Source organism: Dermacentor variabilis, chromosome 6 (genome assembly GCF_050947875.1).
Source record: "Dermacentor variabilis isolate Ectoservices chromosome 6, ASM5094787v1, whole genome shotgun sequence".
NCBI classification, from domain to species: Eukaryota; Metazoa; Arthropoda; class Arachnida; order Ixodida; family Ixodidae; genus Dermacentor; species Dermacentor variabilis.
This window is the reverse complement of record NC_134573.1, coordinates 52,239,441-52,260,854: the sequence shown is the minus strand read 5'-3', so window position 1 is coordinate 52,260,854 and position 21,414 is coordinate 52,239,441. Positions and strand designations below refer to the sequence as shown.

At 46.7% G+C, this 21,414-nt stretch overlaps 1 protein-coding gene across 1 annotated transcript in view; it reads right to left on the bottom strand.

Moving 5' to 3' along the window:
• Positions 1 to 21,414, bottom strand: part of LOC142584165 (sodium-coupled monocarboxylate transporter 1-like) — a 33,062-nt gene that overhangs the window by 5,083 nt on the left and 6,565 nt on the right. The window contains exons 4-6 of the mRNA XM_075694334.1: positions 21,131 to 21,217; positions 14,113 to 14,285; positions 764 to 867 (exon numbers count right to left, since the gene is read on the bottom strand). Coding sequence (XP_075550449.1) covers positions 764 to 867; positions 14,113 to 14,285; positions 21,131 to 21,217 — 364 coding nt within the window. The remainder of the gene's footprint in view (positions 1 to 763; positions 868 to 14,112; positions 14,286 to 21,130; positions 21,218 to 21,414) is intronic.

The window sequence follows — 21,414 nt, the reverse complement described above, 5'->3', positions numbered from 1 at the left end:
GAGGTTAGTTCTATTGATCAACAGGGGTGTATTTTTGGTAAATTATAGTGCACATCAATATAAACGTTATGGCGCTTTGTTCGTAATTGCAATGAGGAAGGAAAGCTTGTAGGATAATGGTGTTGAACATTGAAGCATTCTATGTTTTACATTAATCCGATGAGAGCATTGAGAACATCTTTGTCAGCGTCACCTGATTCACGCGCTAGTTTTGCTTTTACCCAGACGGATAAACGTTCCGTGACACGCCGATGATACAGCAGAGCTCGTTTATGGCCATGCTGTCAATGAAAAGACGGGGTTGTGACACACAGGTTCTGCCTAGTATGAGCTCGCATCCATGTTGGTAATCTTTCATTGTTTCCGTTCACATACCGCTTGAATATTTCCCATTTCTGTTTTATTTTTCAGGGATTTCAGCAATATTGCCTTATTCACTAGGAAAGAGTGAAAAGCTGAGGTGAAATAAGAGTAGATGTTTAATCCGGTTGCTGAAACACTAATTTTCAAGGAAAAAGAAAAAATTTTTTAGCGCATAAGACATAAGAAAGTCCTGTCGCCTTTCCGTTGATTGTGAATTGTTCGCAAAACGAAGTTTTTTTCTTGAAGAATGAAAGTTGCAAAAACGTGGGATCACTGGAGTACCAAGATTCATGGAATACAACGAAGTATTTAAGTATTTATTAAAGATGAAGCTAATCTGTCGTAGTAAGCATTCATCAGGAAAAACACAAACTAACACTACCACAGATATCATACTTACCAGTGGCAATACTAATCATTATTCCCAAGAGGAGCGTCCCTGCAGTGGAAAATAAAGAGCTCCAAAAGGGTGAAATGACATATGGCGCGTCATGATTAACTGATCTGCAAGAGAAAAAAAATATTAAAGAACGTAGTAACTAGCACGCTGCCTTTTAATGCATCATTGCCGAAAACTTTTGTGGGACAAATGATCATACACCAACATCAGATGCACCCTAAGTACACGCGTCGTCTGCTTAGGTGCAAATTAAACGCTGGTAATAAGAAAATTGGACAGCTACCGATATCGCAGCTCAATAATGTGTGCTTCAGTAGTATGCACTGTCTATCTATCATAAAGTTAGACACAGAAAAGTTTCCTTGCAGTTAGCCTTCAATCAGATAGTGCGGAAAAGGCCATCGAAATACAACGGCAATTTCCCGCATCATTTGTACCTTTGCGAAACAATTAGGTGAAAAGAAGAAAGAACGCTTCGTCTCTTGCAGATTCGGAACGAAGATGCAATGTTCTGCCATATGTTCTGTAGCCGATGTCTTTATTGTCGAATTACCATAGATTTTCCGTACAGATAGTGCATTGAGCCTGTTTGTTGGGCCCATTCCCAAGAGAGAGCAGCCCAAAATATGGGCGAATATGGGCTACTGCTACTATTCTTTCTGTATCCCGTTCTGAAACGCGCGGTTACAACCATGTTACAGGAAGCCAGCAAACAACTAGTCGATCTAAGTCTCCGAGTGCTACAGGGCATGTGACCATAGAACGACTGGTCTTCTTGATTTCCCGTACTGTATATATATATATATATATATATATATATATATATATATATATATATATGCCTCTACCTAAAGGCGGTACTGAACGGTTGATCTAATAGTTCACTGGTGGTACCTTACGTAAAATTTTGTAAGGACCTCACATAAGGGAACTCCTCTTGCCATCATTGGGACGCTATCCTGTCTCTTAAAGTACTGAATCAGTGAGTGCAAGGTCAATCGGGAGAAACTTCCTGTCATAAATTACTTTGTTCTGTGTGGTAAGCGAGCGATTTAACAGCAGCAGTTTACCTTTTTCAGAAATTTAATCTGGTTGCTTCAATATGGCTGGATAATATATAATTCCAAACATCAGGAACGATGGTACGTAACCTTTAACTTCCTGAAGCATTCTTTTGTATTCGGCGATTAGATTTCCGTTAGCAGCTTAGTCCAAGACTTCTGTGGTTCATCGTCAAATGTGCGGAGTATGAGTTGTCCACTCCTTCATAGCGTTTCAGTGTGCGTGATGGGACGGCGTGAAGAGTTCAGGCCTTTGGTTATGCCTCAGAAACTGCTGATTAATTGCATGCTTTGAACGCTCTTTCGTGATCTGAAAGAAACTTCCGTGGTTTTTCGGCAGCAAAAATGCTTTTTGAGCATAAAATGTACGCGTCGCTTTTTTCATTTTCGTGAGCGAACGCCTATACATAGCGAGTAGCATGTTCAGTGGCCAAGTGGATAAGTCGCTTTGAATAACCATATCTAGAAAATCCTCTAGAATCTACAATCGGACCTTTCGAAAGTGCGTCAGCTTGAACATTGCTTATGCCTTTCTGATGTTTGATGTTCACCTTATACATTAAAAACGTTAACGACAACGGAAGGAGCTGGTCTTGATGACTCTTGAAATTCCTCAGCCTCTGTAGCGCAGAATGTTTCGTTGTAACACTGAACGGCGTCCCTTGTAGATAGCAATGCCACTTATCAATCGCATCTATGATGTGAAAGCGTTCTCTATGTGCGATGGTGTAGTTATCTTCGTTCTTGAGTATATTTACAGGAATTATCGGTAAGGAGATGTTCATTGCCTTTGTCATCTGGCGGATTCAGCGCAGCACCAATTCCTTTGCCAGATGGAATGGAGTATACAGTAAACGGTCTTGAAGCGTCGTATATGCGAAGCATTGGTTCTTCAGTTATGCGCTTCTTGAGTTCTAGAGAAGCTCGCTCGCATACTTCAGTCCACGTCCATTTAGTTCATTTGCGGAGTAGTACTGCGCGATGAAAAGCGATATCGCTGAGATGAGGGAAGCACTGACGGTGATTCTTTACGGTGCCAAGAAAACGCTGGATGTCCTTTGTTTTGGTGTTGGACAATTGAGTATCGCAACAACGTTGCTATGGTTGGGTGACAAAGTTCCTGGCGAAATCTCGACGCCCAAACACGCGATACTCGACATGGAAAATAGAAACTTTTCGCACTTCAATTCTACATTATAGGCCGAATGGGCTTTCACTAATCCCTCTAGAAGTTACATATGGTCGTCAACAGTATCGGAATATAAGAGAACATTGTCAAAATAGTCGATTACATTATGCAGTCAGTGTTTCGCTATTATTGTTTTCATGACCGTTTTAAATGTATCAGGAGTGCTCTTGAACCCGAATCGAGTCACCAGCCATGTATAACGGCCACTATTAAACCAATGTAGTTTTCTGGACGTTGAAACGATGCAGTCGGGCATGCTGGTATCTGGAAGTTACATCTAGCGTAGTAAACAACTTCCAAGTGTTAAAGCACTTCATTAACCGGTGGATTTGGTGATAGCCGGGCACCGTTATGCAGTTCAACTTGCGGTAGTCGATATATTAACTAGTGCTTCCCTCGTCATTCTTCCCCGCTCCTATGACCGATGCGGCGTTGAGGACAATGAAGGCCTCGCAGCGGATTGCTTAACAGGATGTCAGCTTGTTTACTATTTCTTCGTTGTCTGTTTGCAAACATCTCTACGGTGCTCTATGAATTGGAACAGTGTTGGTAAGTGCAATCCTAGGAACTCAGTATAGGTTCATCCAATATCCGTCGGTCCTTTCGAGAAGATACCTTCATATTTATTTAATCAACACTCGAGCGTAACCGCTTACCATTTCAGTGTTTTCATCACAGATGTTTTATTGCTTCACTCATGGTTCCGATCGCGTACGTTGGAAATGGTACGTGCTTCTGTAACTGTCTTACTTTGCATGTTTGCACAAAAGTTGAAGTAGGAGGCGCTATCTGGCTAATAATCAACTCTGTTCTCATTCTCTCTAAAGCATGCGCGCTTCTTCGTCGTCCGTTTCTCCAGTCATCGCCTACGATATATATATATATATATATATGTGTGTGTGTGTGTGTGTGTGTGTGTGTGTGTGTGTAATGTTACGTGTAGAAAGACGCGGACGAAAGAGGCCATTTACAGGCTATTTACACTGGAACCAGACAGCCAGATAGACACTCGACCGCGCCAAGGCACAGACCAACTTCATCGTCGTTCTCGCGGTGGCTCGTCTCTTGAACATCTCCCGATAACATCGTAATATTACCCCCCCCCCGGCGGCACAAGCGCCGTCACGACGCTGTTAATTATCCAAGGCGCGTGGAGAATTGCAGGGATTCAGCCGGGTGACGTGGACAATGTCACTGGTTGTCACAGCGGAGGACGTAGTGGGCGTGGCTGGAACAATTTCATTGGTGACATAGGTCACTTGGTGGAGCACGCAATATGGGCCTGTATATCTGGAAAGCAGTTTCCCACAAAAGCCAACTTTACGCGACCGTGACCAAACCAACACGAGCGTGTCGGGCACAAAATGGACATCACGGTAACGAAGGTGATAGCGTTGCTTCCATTTGCCTTGAGACACTTGTAGACCAACGCGCGCCAGTTGGCGAGCATGGTCAGCACGGGCGATTGCATCACGGGCATAAGCGCTAGATGAAGGTGTGTTGTACGGAAGCACATTGCCTAATAGTGGCGTCGGTTCACGGGGAAAAGCAAGGAATTTTGAAACGGGAAGAGCTGTACGCAAAGGTAACGTAAGGGACAGCTAGGTCCCAGTCACGGGGGGCATCTGCAACTTATTTAGATAGAATGTCTCTAAGGGCGCGGTTCAAACGCTCAGTGGGGCCCTTCGTTTGAGGGTGGTAGGAAGGGGTAAATTTATGCTGTATGGAGCAGACCCGCATGATGTCGTCAATGACTTTGGCCAGAAACGTATGGCCATGGTCTGTTAGCAATTGACGCGGAGCATCATGCATCACAATGATATCATGTAGAAGGAAGTAAGCAACATCAGTTGCGCAACTGGTCGGTAGAGCGCTGGTTACGGCCTAGTGGGTCGCGTAGTCAGCCGCGATGGCAACCCACTTGTTTACTGATGTAGATTCTAGAAATGGGCCGAGAAGGTCTAAACCAACACGATGGAAGGGCGTGGCAGGGATGTCGAGCGGCTGCAGGTAACCAGAGGGGAGCTGGGAAGCTTTCTTGCGTCGTTGTTAATGTTCACAAGCAGCGACGTAACGTCGTACGGAACGGGCAAGGCACGGCCAGAAAAAACAGTGACGCACACGGTCATAGGTTCGAGATACGCCGAGGTGTCCTGTCGTTGGTGGGTCGTGAAACTCTTCTAGAACGGTTGAGCGGAGGTGTTTAGGTACGACAAGTAGGAACTCAGAGCCGTCCGGTTGAAGGTTACGACGGTATAGAGTTCCGTCGCGAAGGCCGAAGAGGCGTAGAGTGGCATCGGCAGGAGAGTGTTCAAAACGGTCGATGAGTGCTCTTACATAGGCGTCACGACTTTGCTCGTCGGCGAAATGAAGCAGCTGTGATACAGAGAATACGCAAGCAGCACTGGTAATATTGGAGGAGTCAGGGTCGTCAACACGGTAACGCGACAAGCTGTCAGCGTCTTGGTGCAGGTCGCCAGACTTGAACCCCACGGAATATGATTATTCTTGTAGCCTGAAAGCTCATCGACCAAGCCGGCCTGTAGGATCTTTTAGCGATGAGAGCCAGCAGAGGGCATGATGGTCAGTGACTACGGAAAAAGGCCGACCGTATAGGTAAGGACGGAACTTCGCAACCGCCCAAACAACAGCAAGGCATTCTCGCTCCATAATGGAATAGTTGTACTCCGATGGGGTTTCGAGGCGGCTCGCATAAGCAAAGACGCGATTCTGGCCACGCTGACGCTTGGCTAAGACGGCACCTACGCCATGAGCGCTGGCATCTGTACGCAATTCTCTAGAGGCTTCAAGGTCGAAGTGGGCGAGAATGGGTGGTGAGGTTAGAAGAGTGACGAGACGAGAGAAGGCAGCGGCTTCTGAAGTGCCCCACGAGAATTGTACGCCTTTCTTCAAAAGATTAGTGAGGGGTCTAGGAATTGTTGCAAGATGCGGAACAAAACGACGCAAGTACGAGCATAATCCTACAAAACTTCGGACGTCTGCGGCTGTCTTCGAAACCGGAAAGGCTCGGACAGCGCGAGTGTTGTCTGGATCAGGCTGTACTCCGGAAGCGTCAACAAGATGGCCCAGAAGAGTAATTAAACGGTGGCCAAAACGACATTTGGACGAGTTAACTTGCAGCTTCGCCTTCAAAATACATCAAGTATAGCTGTTAGACGCTCAAAGTGAGTGTCGAACGTGGGCGAGAAGACGATGACGTCGTCGAGGTAGCAGATACATATGGACCATTTGAAACCTTGGAGCAAAGAGTCCATCATACGCTCAAAGGTAGCAGGGGCGTTGCGTAATCCAAACGGCATTATTTTAAATTGGTATAGGCCATCAGGTGGGATGAACGCGGTTTTTTCTGTGTCCATATCGTCAACAGGAATTCGCTAGTATCCTGAACAACGGTCAATAGAAGAGAAATAGCTGGAAACGTGGAGGCCGTCAACGGCATCGTCTATACGTGGGGACGCGTAGACATCCTTCTTATTGTTGTTGTTCAGATGACGGTAGTCTACACAGAAGCGCCATGTGCCGTCCTTCTTCTTAACCAACACTACAGGTGACTCCCACGGACTCGAAGAAGGCTCAATAATGTTTTTATCTTGCATTTTTGCACTTCAGCTTGAATTACTGGGCGTTCCGACGCAGAAACTCGATACGCTCGTCGGTGAATAGGCGTAGCATAGTCAGGAAGAATCCGATGCTTGACCGCGAGCGTTCGGTCTAAAGGGCGATCGTCGAAGTCGGAAATATCTCGGTAGGACAATAGTACTTGACAAAGACCAGGTCCGTCGCAACCATTTTTTTATGTAGGGATCGGCGCCCGAAGCTGGCGGGGAGGGGGGCGGCAGGGGAGCTGTGAAGCTCGCAAGAACCATCGGTTGATAAAGCTGCGACATTATGGTGGCCGAGACGATCAAAGTTGGCACGATAAATACCTTGCGGTTGAACTTGCTTTGCCAATCCAAATTTAAATATACGGATGCGAGTGCTGTTCGCAGTAATAGTAAGTATAGTGTGAGGCACGGTAACGTCATATTGTAGTGGAATGTCGGGCAGAGGAGTGACGAGGTACTCGCCATCAGGAACTGGTGCGGAAGCCAACAGTTCACTAAAGGCTATTCACTTTGGCGGCAGGAGAAGAAAGCCGGTGGGGCATAAGCGGCACTGGGGTGCGTCAGAAGGTTCTGCGACAATCGGTAACTCGAGGCAAAGGGCACTAGCAGAGCAGTCAATAAGAGCAGAATGCGCGGAGAGAAAATCGAGGCCGAGAGTGATGTCGTGGGGGCAATGAGCAATCACGGTGAAGAGGACGGGAGTGTGGCGGCTGGCGATGCTAACACGTGCGGTACACATGCTGATGATAGGCACAGTACTGCCATCCGCAACGCGGACGACGCGTGCCGATGCTGGGGGGAGGAGCTTGTTCAATCGTCGTCCGAAGGCAGCACTCAGAAAGATCTGCACATGTATCGATGAGTGCCATGACAGGATAGCTGTCAACGTCAACGTCAAGAAGGTTTTGGTTCGTGCGTAACGTGAGCAGAGGATTTGAGGGCATGGTGGACAACGCAGCTTCAACTCCAGAAGCAGCAGTGCCTAGTTTTCCGGCTGGATCCGGGAGGCGATAGGCGACGGAGCGAAGCGACCGGGTTGGGGCGAACGAGACTGATGGCGTCGATGTGAAGGCGAGCGGCTGTAGTGAAGGTTCGGCGCAGGAGTATCAGCGGCAACGGGTTCATGGCGGGTGGCATAAGGAAAAGAAGTCCAAAGGGGCGGGAATGAGCGGCAGTGTATATCTGAGGAGGTGGGTGCCATCGGTTGCGGCAGTGACGAGTGACGTGGCCGATGCGACAGCAGTGGAAGCAGATCGGCCTGTCATCAGGGGTATGCCATTCGGACGGTTTGCGGCGAGATGAGGCAGAAAAGGACTGCCGGGGATGAGGAGGGCTGCTAGAGAACTAGGGAACCGTGCGTGGAGACGATGAACACACGGAGTTGAGACCCATGTTCTCAAATTCCTGTCTGACAACGGCCTGAATCAGCGCAATCGTGGTTGCTGGCGCATCGGGAGGCGTCGCGCAGAAAGCTGGTGAACAGGCGGCCTCGAGCGCACGGCGAACAATACGGGTGACGTCGCCACAGGTGGTGACCTGACGCAGTCGACCCTCACATGTTGACGTAGCAGCAGTATTGGGTAGCTGTGTGATGTGTTGTGATACGGCGGCTCTTAGGTTGTTCAAGGCGGCGGCATTCTTTGATGATGGCGTCGATAGTCGAGACATGGCCGAAAACAAGCACATTGAAAGCATGGTCGGCGATGCCTTTTAGCCCATGTGACACTTTATCAGCTTCAGAAATAGCATCGTCAGCTTTTTGTCATAGAACCAAGGCATCGAGGATGTATGAAACGTACAGCTCTGTAGATGTCTGAACACGAGACGCAAGAGCCTTACTCGCGGCAACCTTGCGGCCAATGGGGTCGCCGAACAGATCCCGTAGCTTTTCTTTGAAACTGTCCCAACTGGTTATCTTGTCGTCATGCGTCTCGTACCACACGCGTGTGGTGCCCCCAAGATAACAAATGACATTGGCGAGCATAATTGTTTGGTCCCAACTTGTATTAGCACTGGCGTGTTCATAGAGCTTTATCCAATGGTCAACGTCCTGTCCCTTTAGGCCAGAGAACACACCAGGGTCGCGATGTTGGGCAACCGTGACGATTGGAGCAGTTGGACAAGCCGAAACCGTTGCAGAGGCGGTTGCGTCTCCGGGAGGCATGGTGACAAGCTCGATGGACCGACCACTTTGGAGTTCCGTGGTGAGGACGGGGATCGCTAACCTTCACCAGAATGTTACGTGTGTAGAAAGACACAGACGAAAGAGGCTATTTACAGGCTGTTTACACTGGAATCAGATAGCCAGGCCGACACTCGCGCGCAGCAAGGCAGACACCAACTTCACCGTCGTTCTCGCGGCGGCTCTGCACTTGAATATCTCCTGAAAAAAAAAATATATATATATATATATAAATATATATATATATATATATATATATATATATATATATATATATATATATATATATATATATATATATATATATATATATATGATGGGGTCAGGGCTATGCCTTCAATGCTTGTGGCCAGCTGAGGCTCTCGTAGACGACACAGGGCAAGAGCCATGCAAAGGGGAAACTTTACTGCCAGAGGCCCCAAACGATCTGGACAGCTTCCTGGTCGCACTTCCTCGTGCGGCGGCCCCAGGTTGGTAGCGCGTGGCAAGGGAGCATGAGCCAGGCCCAGATTACGGAGGCACAGTGGTGCAGCCATGCGGCCGGCGTTCCCACACTGCCCCCTCCCGTGCAGATCACGGATCCATGTCGAGGTTATGAGGTCCTCTGTGGGTGCTTGTGGCTGAGGTGGAGCTATTGCATCCGCACCTTGCCGATGCTCCTGTTTTAGGAAAGACCTCCTCTTGAAGCACGTGTGCTGGCAAATACTGGAGGAGTGGAACAGCGACTTCCACGGTGTCTGTAACTGACGGCTAAATGCCAGGATTGCAAAGCGAAGCGGCGGCGATCCTGGCCCTGCGGATAGATCCCGCTCTATGGGCGTGCCCGGATATGTTCGGAATGCTATATAAAGGGCAGAAAATGCGGTCTTTATCTGGCTTGTATATGGGAGGCTGCTCTGAGGGTTATTTCTCTGTGACTAGAAGGGCCCGGAACGGCTCGGGATCCAGCCCTCGCTAGTACCCAACGAATGGCCGAGGCTGCAGCCCCCAAGACAGCCGTGACATCCAACCAACGGAGCTGATCGTGTGATCAAGGGCCGTCCAGGTTGCGACGTAGCGCCAACCACCGGGAAGTGAACGTCGAAAAGGATAGGGTAGTAAGGGGCACCGATTCTGGATTCGTGGACCCTGGCGGTACTCGCGTTGACAGTGGCGCAACTGGTATATGCATAGTGCAGTGAATGAAATTGCAGGCATGTCCATGCTATTGGAAAACTTCATAAATAAAGCTTGACATTTTGAAGCTTCAGTGTTGAATAAGCGAGCAACTGAGGTCACAAGAACACTACAAGGCTAAAGAGGAAAGCGTAACGTTATAGCGCTTGAGATGCGAGACATGTACTGGCCCAGCTAAGGTGTCGGTTGTCGTGCCTTGCAAGCGGTAAAGTAAATTACCAACGTTGAGTGCAATAGATGGCCTGTGAATGGTATGGCGTTGTTATATAGTGTTTGACGCGGAAACAGAACAGGCGTTGGAAAATACGCGACTCGTGAAAGAAGTGGCGTTTTCGGTTATTAGTTGTGATGTTAAACCAAACGCGAGAAGACATCGAGGAGAGAATGTCAAATGTTCTGTGAAGTAAGTGGAGGCATTGGGTATAAGCCTACCCACTTCTTAAAGAGCTCGGTTAATACCAATAAATAGCAGCTGACGCACGGAGTATGGAGGAAATGTCCCATTACGTCACACTCGACGACTTGAGAGGGACTGCACCTGGCTGCATCAACCTTGGTGGAAGAGCGCCACGTGGTTTTACTCGTTGACAAATTGAACAGCTTCGTGCGTATTGTAAGACGTCCTGCCACATGCCTGGCCAAGTAGCAGTGTGGCCTAACTTGTCTTAAAGGGAAGCAGAAAGGTTTTCCAGAAAAAATTAGTGAACATGTGTGAATAATGGTTTTCAACCCTCCGAATTCGAATATCGTATCGAAATTGAGCGAAAGAAAGCGCAAATATATTTTATTTCGACGAAAAGTGCAGCAGCGGACACGCCCAGCGCGCGCGTCTCGTTTCCGTCTGTGATTGGTCGGTGCGCCTCGTGACGTCAACTCTGCCGCTGCCAACCGCTGCCGCTACACATGAAGCGCGGTGCCAGGTAGTTTGGTGCTGTTTTTCTGAAACGGTAATGGAAAATTTAGAGATACTGCGTTTTTCTGAGGAGTTCGGCGTTACTCCCTACATGTACGAGCCGATTACGAAGAGCCGGCCTCTCGGAGAAGCAAACGATGCTGGTGCGAGCAGTGCTTTCGACGCGAACGAAAGCGAAGCCTTGGGATCTCCTCGTGTTGGAAATGCTCTAGGGTGAGTATGTTTTTTGCAAAGCGATCTAGTGATCTCGCCGATCTTTCGCCGATCTAGTGACCTCGTTGCCGGTCAAACAACTGTAGTGTTGTGTTCCTGCATGCCTCCTCGTGGAACGTAAGCGGGGATGAGATCGTCAGCATTTGTGCGCTGTCCAAAGCTGTCGGCAATCTACAAAGACGGTTTAAACGCATGAAAAGCTTGCCGGTTCATGCAGTACGTGTAGTGACCTTCATCTGGGTGCCATCCGCATACTACTGGTAACCGAAGTCGTAAAGGCGGCGAATTCCGTCGGCTACGTGAGACGGTTGGTTTCTCGCTGTGCGCGAGAGAAGGGGGGAGCGTAGCGTCCTCGCGTGCGCCGGCTTTCCAGCACATGCAAACGCACGTTGACTACCACTCTACATACACGCAGACGCACCAACAAAGGAATGCAGGGTCGATCGAAGCAGATTGCGATGGCACGCATGCAGAAACAAGCACGGTCAGGCACGGTCGCGCAGGCTGCGAAGGAACAAAACACTAGAGTTGACGTCACAACACCGCGGTTTCCGGTCTCCGCTCGCATAGTCAGCGTCAGCAGCAGCGCGCGGCATTCGACGGGGGGCGGAGCTATAGCGCAATCTTAACCGACAATTACGTCACTCCTAATTGAAAAAAAAACCTAATTTTACCTACATGGTTTATAAGGTTCCCGCATCCGTATATGAGCATCTTATTGAATTCGACAGACTCTTCAGCTTCCCTTTAATTCTCGCAGGCAGAACTGCGACCATTCAAAGCAGAGCTGTGGACGTAACTTATAAAGGCTGTTCTTAGACTATGAGAATATTCGGTATCACTAGACGAAAGGGATATATATATATATATATATATATATATATATATATATATATATATATATATATATATATATATAAATTATCACTACTCTAAGCATAATGCCACACAGAGATGCCTCAAGAGAGAGAATGGAAGGTTCTTAATACTTTCCCGATGGCAAGCAAGCAAGTGGAGACGCTTGGCGCGTTTTGAAAATGCTAACTCTTACCCGTCGGTCTCTGCTTGTGCAACGTCGATGTGTAATGCGTGCAACACCGCTCATCAAGACAGCCTTGTCAGACGTTTAGTAACTTGACAGGGCGCTTTTTCCTCTACACAGAAGGAATCACCTCATGTGCTTCGTCGCGACAAGATGTCGCAGCCACATATCTTTTGAACACTGATCGAGGAGTCCCAGGATAAACCTAAACGTTGCGAACGTAATGAATGACTTTCTTTGGCGGAAGTACCAGGATATCTTTTATAAGAAACGCGGCCTGAAGGCAGGATCTGGTGACAGGACCTCTAGCGCAGAAGCACGATACTGTAACCATTAGGACAGAGACGCCTTTTCCTGATCACGGCATTCCTAACAATCAAATCGCAGTTTTGAAATGGAAAATCAGGGAAATATATTAAAGTTAACACACCATTATACTTCAACATTTAGGAACAATCCTGAAGATAGTACACTCTGTATAGTGTGCCATTCCCAAAGATAGGGATGTAAAAATTACCCAGCCCGACGTTTTGTCTAGGGAGAGAGACAAAAGGGAAGGAAAGACAGGGAGGCTAACCAGTGTAAATACCGGCTGGCTACCCTGTGCTGGAGAAAGTGGTAAAGGGAATTAAAGGACAGAGAAGAGAGAAAAAAAGAAACGAGAAAAATTCACGCAGGAACGCGATGTCACGCGCAACAACAGTCAAAGGCGGTCGTCCACTTCACATGCCCTTAAAAACTTCAGCGAAGCCCTTAAGGCCTTCAGTGCCGAAAGCCGTCTAGACCAGTGTCTTAGAACTTTCTCTTCTGTGAAGGGGTGATTGTCCAGTTTTTCCGGTGCGGTCACGAGCAATTTTCTTGGCAAATTGTAACGTAGACAGACACAGAGGAGGTGGCCGATCGTCTCCTCGCAGCCGCAGGTGTCGCAAGCAGGGCTGTCGGCCATTGCAATGTGGAAGGAATCGGAGTTTGGAATGCCACGCCGAGCCATAGGCGGCACAAAAATGTTGCTCCCGCTCGTGGCCACCCTGGTGGAAGCCGGAGCTGCAAACTTGGATCCAATCTGTGAAGACGTGCCTTCCTGAATTCGCTGGTGTTCCACAGAGTTTGTGTAAGCTTACGTGCGAGGGAGCGAATACTTGTTGCTGCATCGGTTCTTGACAGCGGTATGGGTATAATCTGGGCACCATCGTTAGCCGACCGCGCAGCGTCCTCCGCGCTGTGATTTCCCGAAATTCCGCAGTGACGGTCTGTCTAATTTCCCCACGTGAGAAAGGATGCAATAGAGTGTCGTGGACAGTGATGTTGCCTCTGTCATCGCGAAGTAGCTCATGGAGAGTGTCATTCGTCGACTTCAACTTTAAGTTTAAGTACCTTCATACACCGTTCTTTCTCTCTCTAATGATTCGCTGCTCTGTAATGCGTTTCTCTTCCCTTAGTATACGGCATTTTGTAGTAGGCATCTGTTTATTCATCTTACTCTTCAGCTTTTCTAACTTGTCCTTTTTAGGCAATGTGAAATTGAGCTACCCATGTACTGTCCCTAATACAAAGTGTAATCTATGTCGCACCAATGTCGCACCAATAAATGACTCTTCTATTGCTAAATGTCATGTATTTCTAACCAGTTAATGTAATTGATATATGAAAATAAAGATCAAGTAAAAAGAATTACCTGCAATTGTAGTTATGTCAGCGTGACTCACAATTACTTGAAGAATGCTCCAGTTCCTCTTAGAAAACAAGTAGCCCAACGCATAATTCTTCATGGTATCCTATCGTGCCACGCTGACAATATTTCTTCCTGGGCAGCAGCTTTCATATAAATTACCTATTTGTACCTAGTTCATATTACGTTGACGCAAGGTCGAGTTCCTGATCCAGCTACTACGCTAACATGGCAGTAGCAGCTCATGTTCTATACCATTCTTAGCTCTGTCTACACACCTATGTGGGCTCCAAATGTACGTATCATTTAATCTCTTCTGGACGTAGGTAGTGTTCCGTGGGCAGTACTGAAGCGTTACTGGCATACGTTGCGGCAATATTTTCTTCTCTATTCTTTGCCACAGGAAGTACAGCTGAATGGTGAAGAAGAGGAGTGTTGAAATTCCGGCACCCTGTAATAAAACAGTTTACCAGTCATTCAGTTAGCGAAAGCGTTCATTATCTTTGTAGTAGCACAGAGTCCATGTCTCCATTATGTGACACCTGAGAGAGACCATAAAACGCCTTCCTTAAAACTGTAGTGTTCGTGTAGGGGTTCATGTAATATCATATGCTTCTATTTCTTTTGTATCGTTTTTGTGAATGTAGTCGCTGAATGAAGTGTTTTGTTGTAGTTGTTGCCGAGCACGGCCCTTTTGTACTAGTTTTAATTTTCTGTGCTCCTGGGCTGAGCACCAACGATGGAACGATTGTATTGCGTTGCTTTCTTTATGTATATATAACACAATTTAGCTAATCGCATCTTAGGAGATAGAGACATACGTGACGAAATGGAATGCTTCACGCCGTAAAAAAGGTCGTCGCCACTGAACTCCACCTTCTTGGCACTGAGTAAATTCAAAAAAGATGTCAACGCAAAAAAAAGCACGGACCCGTTCCTTAAATACTAAAAAGATAGGCATATTTAGGAAGCATACGGGAAAAACGGAAAATTACTGCAGTGTTTCCAAGAACTCATTTCAAATACACACTTGGTTACCTGCTCCTCAGTATAACGCTTCTGCCAATTTATGTTGCTACAAAAATAAATGCAATGTAAGTGCACTGCAGGTGCGAACACACTTGGTGATTTCAGGTAGACTACAGGATACACTAAAAAATCTACATTGCGTGACAGAATAGCGCCGCCGCAGTGTGTAAGCCCCAACTATGGCACCATGCAACATGTGAGTGCGTCCTACGTTATGAAGACGGATTGTGTAGATGATACCAGCTGCACAGTCATCCACACGCTGTACCTGAGAGCGGAATCGACACGATGATGTCATTCGGCGTTTCCTTCTTATAACTACAGCACAAGTGTTGGCAGTTCTATCGGAGCATGGAGCGATACAAAATGCGTGTGTGATTGCTGTTTTTTTTAAATATTTGTTTACATACCATGAATTTGTAGCAAAGCAGCGAGAACTGGCCCTGTGAGATTCAATGCTTCCATAGCACATGTATTGGGATTTGGCGGGCTGCACTGAAAACTTCGTCGTCCGTGATAGTAGCTCCAATCTAAACGAGCCTTTGTGGTGGTCGTTGCGAATTTCGCTTAATCGCGCGGCAGAAAGCTGCTAGCGTGAACTCGGCTTCCAGCGCACTTGCAAACGGTGCCTGCAATCTCCGCCACCCTACCCCGCTCCCTCGCCTCGAGTTATCACCTTATCACCTGACCTATCGCATGCGACGCGTGTATGAGTGGTGGCGTCACCAACTCTGTCTCAGGCTGCTCATAGCGTGATGGGCCTGACGATGAACTGAAGCGCCGCAAGAAAAAAAAGAGTAATGTGGAATGAAGTGGGAGGAGGAAGTGACACTCGGAAAAGTGCTATGGTTGCTGCCTCTGAATGTTTTCACGATGTCATAGCGCCCTCAGATGCTAAACACAAAAGGCTGTTGAACGCAAAAAATATACAAAAAAAGGGTCAATAGATACTGGCCTTTGCTTTTTGTCCTACTAGCTTTCATATTTGCTTTGGCTGCATATAGTACTGACAGTAGGAATGTCCACTTTTGAGATTTGGTCGTAGCCTATTTCCCGTAAAACGTCTGCGAGCCGACGCAAAATAGATATCAGTTCCACACGTATTACCACCAGCTTAAAGGTAGTTTAGAAGTGAGTTACTAAAGCACCAATGTCCTAAGCACACTCTCAAAACAATTGCAGTCCTACGTATTATCACAGCAATAGAGTGTATTTTTAGAGGCTGTAATATATTTAATTTATGTATATCTTAACTATGACGCTGGATTGGTATAACATTTTTCATATAAGAATAATATAAGGAATGTCAGTGCGTCCGAAGCCTATGAGCCAAACAATGAAAGCTTCCTTATCTCAGTAAGGAAGACTTCATTGCGGTGAGGCTACTTTATGTCACTCTCAAAGCTTCCTTACTGAGGGGCCCTCGGTGAAGGCTTCCTTGGTGCTGCCTCAGCATAAGGTAGCTCCAAAGCTACCTTCATGCGTCCTTACGCCGGTCCTGGTCCTGAACGAGCGCTTCACCTCACTGCTTAACTACGTGACGTTTGCTTGCGCATGCGCGCTGTCGCCCACCTGCAGAGAAGCGCGAGCACGGTACGTCTTGCCAGGCATATTCGTTTCAGTCACGCGTGCGGCATGGAAGCGTTGCTAGGCGTTGCTAGGCGTTGCACGACGCCGGCGTGCCAGCGCTGTTGGAGCACATCAAGTTTTGCACTGTAATGCGCTACTTTTTTAAAGTTTAGTTAACAAAACTAGAAGGAAGCGCCCATGCTTCTCTATATTAGCTCTTCAATTTGAAGATTATGCGACGATACAACATTTTTTATTGAATAATGGTGTTAGCGTAAAGCTTTTAAGAGATAATCGTGAACCCAGGCATGCGGCAACCGCTCCTTACGCGAGGACGGATGAAGAGAGCTTTCAGAGTACGCTTGCTTCCTCCATCGGTCCTTGGTTGTAAGGAGGCCGCGCGTAAGGTTAGGAAGCGCTCGAAGGAAAGGAACGTTTCATTGTTTGGGCCTATTTGTTGCATTTTATTTCGTTTACGTAGACTAACCACACTATTGAGCACAATTTTGCAGGATCTAAATAAACTGTAGTCCTGCAAATGCATTTTTGCCTGCTTCCTATATCGTCGATATCATTTATTGGTCCGCGTTAAAACCGCTCACTAGCACAAAAAATTTAACGAGAGCAGACATGCAGCGGATGCCTTTTGCCCTTTATCACTAGCCCCATTTACGCGTATGCGACAGTAGCGCGTAGCACCAATCTGTATAACCTCTCAGATGCATGTCAACATGGTTGCTCTTGTACACATCTTTCTTTATTATTGCGATGCTATTCCTTATCTCCCTTGTATAAAGAAAGTAGGAAGCGTGATAGAGAACTCTTGCACCAACAGCAATGCGTCTTCTCTCGACAGAGGAACAAGCCTCAATGCCTGCCAGTTTTGTGTACAGTTAGGATGATAACTATTCAATTAGCACAAGGAATGCAGCCACGAGCTTCATTCCGCGCGAACACCGGAAATAATAATAAGGACCTGTGACTAAAAACACCAAATATCATTACACAGATTTTTGAATGACGCTACACGATTCTTTTATATCTTGTATGAGAAAAACGAAATATCTTGCTGCGGAATTTCACCGTACAGTTATGAAGAAAGCTAGACATGTCGTGCGATAGCCCAGCATATTTCCCCCTGGATTGAAGAACCGTGGATAATTCTCTAGCCGGCATCGGCAGGCAACCATTGTCGGAGGACACTATTCTCGGCATCTTCATAAGAATTCGCCACTTCTCTCATCATTAACATTCATCCCAGTGCTCTCCTTCCCTTCCCTCTTTACCAGTGCAGACTCGCAGACTAGAGCGCACTAACTCAGGTCGACCTCTTTATCTTGCCTATCAAGAAAATATGCATCATTCTACGCAAATAAAGACATGTGCTGTTATAAACGAACACGGGTGCGGGGAGGTCGGTGCAGTCACGTGACGTTGTCGTTCATTAAGTGGTCGTACGGGAGAGAAAAAGAAAAAAACCCAAACTTGGCGCCGCGCACTGTCCAAGTATAAGACATCATAGTTAGTTTGCGATGATTGCGACGCCTCGGTAACTGCGCGTTCCCGTGTCACGGGTGCTCTTACATACTTTCCATTGTCAGATTGGCACATCCAGGCCGCATGTGTGGTTGTCGATTTTGTTTAAACAGTGACACGCTCAAGTAGGCTCAATCCACCGCGAGTGTTCTCATACGTAACTGAAAATGGGTTAAGTCTGGTTAAGACTGGCCACCCTGTATACGCGATGCCTCATGACCTCGAGCGTACCGGAATCTTGGAAGAACGCTAAAATAATCCTAATCCATTATAAAGGGGACCCCAACGACTTCAAAAATCGTAGAGCGATCAGCTTACTGTCCGTTGCCTACAAAGCATTTACTAAGATAATCGCAAATAGAATCAGGAACACCTTAGACTTCTGTCTACCAAAGGACTAGGGAGGATTCTGTAAAGGCTACACAACAATACACCATATTCACACTATCAATCAGGTGACAGAGAAATGTGCGGAATATAACCAACATTTATATGTAGCTTTCATTGACTACGAGAAAGCGTTTGATTCAGTTGAAACCTAGGCAGTCATGGAGGCATTACATAATTAATGTGTAGACGAGCCATTTGTAAAAATACTGAAAGATATCTACAGCGGATCCATAGCCACCGTAGTCCTTCATAAAGAAAGCAACAATATCGCATAAAGAAAGGCGTCAAGCAGAAAGATGCGATCTCTCCAATGCTATTCACAGCGTGTTTACAGGAGGCATTCAGAGACCTGGATTGGGAAGAATTGGGGATAAAGGTTAATAGAGAATACCTTAGTAACTTGCGACTCGCTGATGATATTGCCTTGCTTAGTAACTCAGGGGACCAAATGCAATGCATGCTCCCTGATCTGGAGAGGCAAAGCAGAAGGGTGAGTCTAAATATTATTCAGCTGAAAACGAAAGTACTGTTTACCAGCCTCGGGAAGACAACAGTAGTTTACGATAGGTAGCGAGGTACTGGAAGTGGTAAGGGAATACATTTACTTAGGGCAGGTAGTGACCGCCGATCGGGATCATGAGACTGAAATAATCAGAAGAATAAGAATGGGCTGGGGCGCGTTTGGCAGGCATTCTCTGATCATGAACAGCAGTTTGCCATTATCCCTCAAGAGAAAAGTGTGTAACAGCTGTGTCTTACCAGTACTCACGTATGGCGCAGAAACCTGGAGGCTTACGAAAAGGACTCTACTTAAACTGAGGACGACGCAACGAGCTATAGAAAGGAGAATGATGGATGTAACATTAGTTGATCAGAAAAGAGCAGAATTGGTGGGGGAACAAACGCAAGTTAATGACATCTTAGTTGAAATTAAGGAAAAGAAATGGGGGGGCATTACAAGGACATGTAATGAGGACGGAAGATAACCGGTGGTCATTAAGGCTTACGGACTGGATTGCAAGGGAAGGAGAGAGTAGCATGGCGTGGCATAAAGTTAGGTTGGCGAATGATATTAAGAAGTTTGCAGGGACAGCATGGCCAGAATTAGTACCTGACCGGGGTAGTTGGAGAAGTTTGGGAGTTGCCTTTGCCCTGCAGTGGGCGTAACCAGAATGATGATGATGATGAAGATGATGTTACTGTGAGAAATTGGGCGCGACCGATGGCGGAATGGAAGCTCTGTGTTCCAGCACATCAGCCAAGTGGTGAATACATTAGACCGCCATCGCGCACATGCTGCACACGGGAAAGTTGCTCATTGAAACCACGGTCGCGTACGTCACATCTCAGCTTCTTGCTTAATCATAGCCTTGCGACAGCTAGCGTTTTGAGATGCTCTGTTAGACAGCGCTACCTTCCGGTTCAGTCCATATTTATTAGCAACTTAAGAACACACTACACCTGTTGGCAACGCTGTTCAAATGAAGAAAAATAGGTACGAAGTCTAGGTTCACGGCAGCTTTTTTGCGTGGTGTGGTGCTTACATTTCGCGTGTGTGGCTTATAATGGAAATGTGTCGTAGACGAAAAAAAGAACCCTTTGCTGCCCATTACCTTAGGCTGGTTGGTGTGAAATATTTCAGCGACAAAACCACGGAAAACTACGATGTGCATGCAAACATTCAGATTGCTTGCGTAGTCCCATCATTCTTCTTAAAGACGAACAGCCTTTCAAGTGAGCCGTTGGTTAAAAGGGGATGTGTTGGTGTGTAGCGGATATGGGAAAGGTGCGAACACTTTTTCGCGGCGTTGCTCCACTGTTATAGTTAGGATCCTCGACTGTTTTCAATCTTCATAAACAACGCCACCCTATGACTCGCGTAACATTATATAACATACATACAGCATTGCAGAATACATAGGCAGCAAAATTTTCCGTGCTTACAGAAGGTCAATATGGTTATTGTGGACTGATAGAACGAGGCTAAAAACTGTTATGATGCCTGGTCTGCGTGTATGGGGGTAAAAGAAATGATAGTTCCGTTTTTGAGTCGGGGTTCACCTTTCGCTTTAAAGTTCGCTGATTCGTGTGATGAGGTAATCTGCGTCTGATGACTGTTACTAGTTCGTTCTTGCAGTACGCAGTGTTCGAGGCAGCGTTCGGGCTTGGAACACGGCAAACAAACGCCGCCCATATGAATGCCTAAACACTGGTGAAATATTAAAAGCAAATACAACCAGTGCGACAAAGTTGTGTTTCTTCCACTAGGTTTCCACAATTTAGCGAGGGTTTTCCTTTGAGCAATGTCACTTGTATTAGTGTGGATGCATGACTGGGAGACGAAACGAACTAGTCGTAATGGAATTTTGTTGTGTACGCGCTGTCGGAAATCGAAGATCCATATCGCTCTTCCACTGCTATTTTCGGAAAACGATAAAACTGTGAATTGCTGTCGTTCCAACTGGATGACCCGCATAGTAATATACAGCAATTCTTTTTTTCGGAATCAATTTTTGTTCGGGTTGTGCGTGGCACCATTACGACGCTTTGAGACCTACGAGGCAACATTGCAGCGCACGCTGTAATGTGACAACCCAAGGCTGAGTCTTGATCGGCTGGTTATCGGCACGGTCGCTAGAGGGCGAGCATTTTCTTGGAATCCCGAAAAGCCTGTGCGTGCTTTGGTTTCCGCCAACATTTTCATCAGATGCAAACCTACAAAATATGTAGGACTCGTGTATAATGCTATCAATTTAGAAAAACAAAACGTACCTTTGAATGCACAAATGGAAATCCTATTGCCAGAAGCAGCAAACCTATACATGGGCCAGCAGCTGCAGAGTATACGAGGATCATAGCCTTGAAAACAGACAGAAACACGAACTCTTAAAATGTAATTTCTATTAAGTGGAGAAAATAGAAGCGCTAACTATCTTTGTATTGCGAATGCGTAAGACATAATTTCAGGTTAACAAATAAACGTACACTCGAGATCATTCCTGCCGTCGGCATCGGCCCCGTCGGGCTGCCTTGCTATCGGCAGTCCTTGCATGGCC